A 6895-nucleotide genomic window follows, 5' to 3' on the forward strand; every position below is an offset into this window, starting at 1 on the left:
TTGCTTGATGCGAGGACATTTCACTTCTAATCGCAGAAGCTTCCTCAGCTAAAATTCTTGCTCTGGTAGTCTGACTTCTGTCTTGACTCTTGTAGAGAAGAATCACAGAAGCCAGCAAAAGCTGGAGTTTTAAACCTAACCAGACCCCTCCTACTGAGAGGGAGACTGCTATTGGCTAGTGACTAACAATTGCTCTAATTAGCACCTATTGTGCTGTAGTTAGCACCCTCCTAATGACAGGGCAGCTGTCCCTCCTAACGATGGGACTGACGCCGCTCCTGACGACTCTCCTAACGACGTGAATGACTCATTACCATGAACAAAAGGCTGAGACTGCTTTGACCTGAGTACCCCATTATAAATAGGGGACAAAGTGTGTCTCAGACCCCCTCCCCGGTTAAGGCTGGATTTCAACTGTTTCACGTACAATGCTTCCTTCACTCCCCTCTCAAACCATTTCTTTTCTCTGGCTAAGATTTTAACTTCCTTGTCCTCAAACGTGTGGTTAGTGTCTTTAAGGTGGAGATGAACTGCAGACTGAGGTCCACCGGCACCCTCTCTGCGGTGCTGGTATAGTCTTTTGTGCATCGGCTGCTTAGTCTCGTCTATGTAGTGTTCATTACAGTTTTCCTGACATCTGATAGAATACACTACATTGCTGTGTTTGTAACTAGGGATCCTGTCCTTAGGGTGAACTAATTTCTGTCTGAAGGTGTTAACAGGTTTAAAGTAAACTGGGATTTTCTGCTGTCTGAAGATCCTCTGTAGTTTTTCCCCTACTCCTGCTAAATAAGGGAGAGACACTCCTTTTCTTCTTCGCTCTGTCTCCTGTCTGTCTGGTCTGTTTGTTCTTTGGGACTTCTGCACTTTATCCAGGGACCATCGTGGGTACTCACATACTGTGAGGGCTTTCCATACATGTTGTTGTTCTTTAGCCCTTCCCTCTGTAGTTGTGGGCACCTCTAGGGCTCTGTGTTAGAGGTGCACCGATCGATCGGCCACCGATCATTATCGGCCGATCACGCCTTGATCGGTGATCGGCAAAATGCGCCGATCAAAAGGACCGATCACAACAGTGCACAGTTGTTTTGGGGGGTGTTTGTCAGGAAAATGATAATTTCTCTACATTGATTACAGACCCTGCAGCGGGTCCGTGATCAACCTTTCTGCAGCGCGGCTTTGCTCTGAACCTTGAATCAATCGAAGCAGTGGTTCGCAGATTGAAACAATTGTTGCTTCGTTTAAACTTTCTTTCTTTCGCTTAATTTTCCCCCGCTAAAACCCTAAAGCACATACGTCTGTGAGTATTATTTACCTTTTCTATGTTAAACCGACCTGTTATGGTCTTCTGAAACAGTTGATGTATTTTATAACTTAAAAACAGGTTAGCATGTCTATGGCATTTTCAATGTTAAAAGTTAGCATTACGCATTTGCAGCTGTCATCACGTTCGGGTGCATTTGTTTTCAAATTGTAATATTTCTTAAATTTATTTTTGTTATATATTAATAATCTAATGCTTATTATATACAATGTTAGAGAAAGAGACAAAAAGAACCTGAATAGAAACACAACAGAAAATATATAATAGCAACTAACAATGAACATAAATAAATAAATACATACAGAAATAAATAAGTGTTTCCTATGAACACCTAGTGTCTCTTACACCTCCATTTCATCCCTGTCTTATTTAAGTTTAATGAGTTTGTTTCGGTCAAACCATATTTTTAATGTGTTAATTTCTTCAGTGATTTTCTCCAGAACTATCTGCCAAACTAGAAAACTGCTGCATCCTAGTAAGAGCAGAATACTACTGGAATGAATTTTAATAAGGAAAGTTGTTTTGTTTTTCTCACTAAATGGATGCTGCACTCACTGCAGTTTATTGTCTGGAATAGTCCCAGATTGCATTTCAGAGCTTCTAGAATTCAAACATTTTCATGCAGGTGGTGATGGGGGGTAATTTTGGGTTTCAGCTTTTTTTGTTTTTCACCACTTTCATCCCTGAATATGTCAATCATGAGTCATGTTTGTGCGGATTAAAGTTACTAACTGGGACTCCTGTCTTGTTGCGAGAAAGAAATGAGAATCGTCCTCCGTTCTGTTCACACAGCTCCAAACGCTGCGCGGCTCTCTGATGAGTCAAGTTAGAATGATAGAGTCCAGTCTGAATTAATAACTACAAAGTGAAATACCATTTTGTTTATTTTTGTTTTTGCTTTCCTCTCTGACGTAAACTCATTTTGACTTCTGATATGAGCTGGACGGACAAGGAGAGCAGTCGCCATCATCTAATGTAGTCCATGTCCGTCCAGCTCATATCAGAAGTCAAAATGAGTCAAATGGCTCTGAGAGATCTAAATAGACTGCTGTGTAATGAATGGAACTACACTGCCATCTACTGGATATCCAGTGTGCGTGAGTGTGTATTTGTGAATCAGTAGGCATTTGTTTGTGGATCTGTGGATTTTGCGAAAAGAATGTCTCAAAATTACATCACAGAGGAAAGCAATGAATGCATGTAATTGGTGATCCACAAATGCTGAAACTCAATTCACAAATACAATTTCCAGTTTTACAAATGTAATTTTTTTTTTTTTTTTTTTTTTTTACAAATTAAGTTTTATATGTGCAAATACAACATTATTTGCAAAGACCAATTTACAAGTTACAAATATGAAATTTGCATTTGTGGATATCTGAACACATTTGCAAATCAGTGATTATTTGTAGATCACCCTGTGTGCATTTACAAATATTAATGAGACAATTTTAACCCCGTAGAATGAGGGCTGTATTTTACATTCTCAACGTTCTGTAGGCTGTAACCTGAGCAACATGAAACATGGAAAAGAAAAGCTTGCTGGTAGAACGAAGTCAGTGTAATAAAACAAAAGTTTATTCTAGTGTCTTTATTTGAATGCATGTTTTTTTGTTTTCATCATTAAGTTTTAATGCAAAAATAGTCCTATACATTAGACCTATATTCTTATTTTGGGCATGATCCAAATATGTACTTGATCGATATCGGCCTTGATCGGTATCAGCCGATCAAAATTTCAGTGATCGGTGATCGGCCTAAAAAATCCTGATCGGTGCACCTCTACTCTGTGTTGAAGTGTCCTGATCACCCCGAGCTTGTGTTCAAGGGGGTGGTTTGAGCCAAAGAGCAGATATTGGTCAATGTGAGTGGGTTTACTGTAAACCCCTGTCTGGAGCTGCCTGTTCTCTCTAATCGTAACATCACAGTTCAAGAAGGCTAAATGGTTGTTTCTGGCATCCTCACGTGTGAACTTGATATTGGAGTCCACCAAGTTGATGTGCTCTGTAAAGGCCTCCACTTCCTGTTGCTTGAATTTTACCCAAGTGTCATCGACGTATCTGAACCAGTGACTGCGGAGCGATGCCCGTGAACGACACCAAGGCTTTTCTCCACTAGCTCCATATACAAATTGGCCACAAAACATCATTCAGTCACTAGTACAATGAATGTCCTAATTTTACTATTACAATTCTGCCCTGAGTGGAATTTGATAGTGAAAGTTACTAGGACTAATATTGTTGGAGAAATATTAGCCAACAACAGTAAACAATGGGCATTGTGCTGCAATGCACCATGGGAGTTTTGGGTTTTTAATGTTGTTATTCATGTTAAACAGTGTTATTGATTTATTGTGTTTTTGTGGTTCAGCTGGTTTAGTCTGTTTAGTTAAGTGTCATGTTGCCGTTACCATGAGTGAGAAGGGTTGTGCATTTGATGTCTTCCACCAACATCTCTGTGTGTGGGTGTAAAAATAAAGGCACCTGCTAGCAGCAGAATGCAGAATAGACAGAAAAAACTGTACGTGCATGTGTGTAATGTTGATTATGGACAAACTGGGGAGACCTGACATTTGCCATTTGGTATACTTTTGTATTTTTGGTCAAGAATGAACGCTGCCAAAATGGAACGTTGATGGGGCTAATATTTTTGGAGAAACTACAGCTATTACCTAATAACACTGAACAATGAATGTTAATTACATTCTGGACTCGTGCCATTCCAGCGGTGGGCAGAAAATCATCTATAAATTATAAGCATGCGTGCGTGCGTGTGTGTGTGCGTGCATCATTTTTATTTAGTAAGTTCTATGCGAGTACATAATATAATTGTAAATACATTAAAAATACATGGATGTTACAAGAAAGTGAAAACGTGCGTGCATGATTTTATTTAGTAACTTCAATTTAAGTGCATAATATAATTGTAAATATGTTAAATGAATGACATGAATGACACAAGGTAGTGAAAACAGTCATTTCCATTGTGGTCCATTTAAAAATCAAATGACAAAATATAAGTAATAATAAAATAAACTACTACTAATAATAATAATAATGGTCTGTAAATGATAACAAGAACCTTAACGATTTATAAATACATTAAGACAGTAAGTTAACATAAAAAAATTACCAAATTAACAGGAAATAAAAGGGTTGATTGATTTCATCTTCTAAAAACTGTTCAGGTTTTGAGGCCTGCGGTTCTAAAAATATTCTGGACTCACACACCATTCCAACTCATTGTAGAAACTTTGCATAATTTCTTACCATGGTGCATAATTTCTTACCATGGTGGAAAAATGTCAGCTACCTATTTTATAAACACTACCCAATCTCGAGCCCATGGATCCCCACAGGCAACACGTTAATTATTATTAGTTTTATTATGTAAACGATGCGAACATTAAGAGACAGCTTGGATTGAAGGTGTTTTTGGTTATCCCCCCCCCACACTTATTTATGGGAGAACTGTTAAAGTGACAAACATATACCATATACTGATTAATGTGCTTGCATTCTCCTCTGTGCAAGTGTGCAAGTGTAATATCGAGGAAATTAAAGTGTCGGATTGAGATTCTACTATATTGGCAGATCCTTGATATTAAATGACTGTGACTGTGGGCAGAAAATCTTGTTCCAGACATCCCTTCTGCAAAATATCTCAGGCAGCAGTGATTGCAAAGACGAGAACATTCTGTTGTACCACCTTAAAACTAGACAAAGTTGTCAAATAGGAAAGCCAAAAAATGTGTCCTTCTCAATCCTCAAACACCCAGCCAGTCTGGGAATGTTTCATTTTGAATATTTCTTTATTGTAACATTCTGCTTTTCTGGAGAAAGAAATCTCCTGTTCACTGCTTCGAAATATTTGAAACTATATCATTACTATTATTATGCCATAATTACTGTTATTGTTACTATCAGTATAATCAGTGTTGCTCTCTGCACAACAGGTTCTTTTACTGCTCAAAGTGCATTTATGTCCGTGTTTGGTGTCTGTCTGCACCTCACTCAGTTGTTCATTACATTTTAAATTCTTCATCTTCACCGTGCTTCTGGACATCTTGATTGTAACTGCTGGGTTTTGTCCTCTTGCAATAACCGTCATTCCAGTGAGGCTTCTGTAAGAACTGTAAGTCCAGTAGTCATGGTGATGGAAAGGTAAATCCTGTGAAGTATTTTGTTGTCTTTTTGTTTTTTGCCTCTAAATTCAGTACTGCTACAGCATTTTTCCTCTTACTATAAGGTGTAACAAGCTCGCTGTCCCTCTCTGACAGCACCATGTATTTTCGAATGTCAGTGACTATTTCTGTATGTCATGTGATCTGTAATAGTGGAAAAACTGTTTCCAATAGTTTTGCAAAATAAGACTTTTTGAAATGCCTGAAAAGTCACCTCATGCAAGTCTAAAAATGTTTCCATTAAGTATAATTTCATTTCGCTAATTCAAATACAGTCATTTCGAGGGGAATGGAAACCTGCCTTCTGTCTGTCTAATCAAATTAAATGTTAGTGTGCAGACAAATCTGAATTAGTGTACAGCAAATTCAATCTGTAATCAGTACAATGTGTTTGTGTAATTTAGAAACATGAACATCTGTGTGAAATTAAATAAATCTTCTCTTTCCAGGGACTTTGAGGAAGATTCTCCGTGTGACTGGATGGATGAAGTGGAAAAAATGTTTGTGGAACACTGAAGCCTTATTTAACACTGTTGGTTTGGTTTGTTGCAAAAAAAAAAAGTGTTTGCGCACACCAAAGTTATTTGTGTCGAAATATATCTGTTTTTAGGGATTCTTATGACTAAATTCACAGTGTAAATGTTAATTCAGTACATTCACCATTTCTGTTGCACATTGATGATACTATTCTGCAAATAACGTAGTGCTTGTTACTGTATGTGCGGAATAATATTTATAGTGTAGAAGTGGGGGGGGGGGGCAACTTTTGTAAATTACGTTTTTATTCAAGGAATCAAGTTGTCTTTTTTTTTTACTTTTCTGTTGTTTTGGGCTGCTCGACAGAAAGTTTTAAAAATGTGTTGGATTTTTTTTTTTTTTTTTTTTTTGACCTTTCAATTAAAGTGTGATGATGAAAATAATTTAGTTGCTGACATAGTTTAGTCTGCACATTTTAATCGACTCCCAGTGTTTTATTTGTTGACACTGTTTTTATATTGTTGCAACAAAACATTTAAAAATCCAAGGTATAAAAAGGGATTAACATTCATTTTTGTTTGCTTGTTTGATAATTATTTGCTGTGTTTTGTTCACCTGATGCTTGTTGCTGTTTAAATGGTCTAAGCAGTGGGTCACTCCTCTGACTCTGGTCTGCTTGAGGTGTCTTGCTGAAAAACATCCGAGAGAGTGTTTCCTTCCCATTATTGCTCAGGCAGGTCGGTCAAGTTGAACCTTACCCTTGTGAACCACCTTGATGCAAACTATGTTGGAATTTGAAGCTATACATATATAAACTGAGTCGAACTGAGGATGTGTCCTGTTTTTGCACTGTTTTTGATACTTGTGATAACACTCGGTAGATGAAGGCTGTGTGGGGATCTACACAGGAG

At 37.8% G+C, this 6895-nt stretch overlaps 1 protein-coding gene across 3 annotated transcripts in view; it reads left to right on the forward strand.

Moving 5' to 3' along the window:
- Positions 1 to 6293, forward strand: part of nek3 (NIMA related kinase 3) — a 29227-nt gene extending 22934 nt beyond the window's left edge. For all 3 annotated transcript variants that reach the window (XM_034168445.1, XM_034168446.1, XM_034168447.1), the window contains one exon: positions 5957 to 6293. In XM_034168445.1, coding sequence (XP_034024336.1) covers positions 5957 to 6023 — 67 coding nt within the window. In that variant the 3' untranslated portion in view covers positions 6024 to 6293. The remainder of the gene's footprint in view (positions 1 to 5956) is intronic.
- Positions 6294 to 6895: the final 602 nt, after the last annotated feature.

Source organism: Thalassophryne amazonica, chromosome 4 (genome assembly GCF_902500255.1).
Source record: "Thalassophryne amazonica chromosome 4, fThaAma1.1, whole genome shotgun sequence".
Lineage (NCBI taxonomy): Eukaryota > Metazoa > Chordata > Actinopteri > Batrachoidiformes > Batrachoididae > Thalassophryne > Thalassophryne amazonica.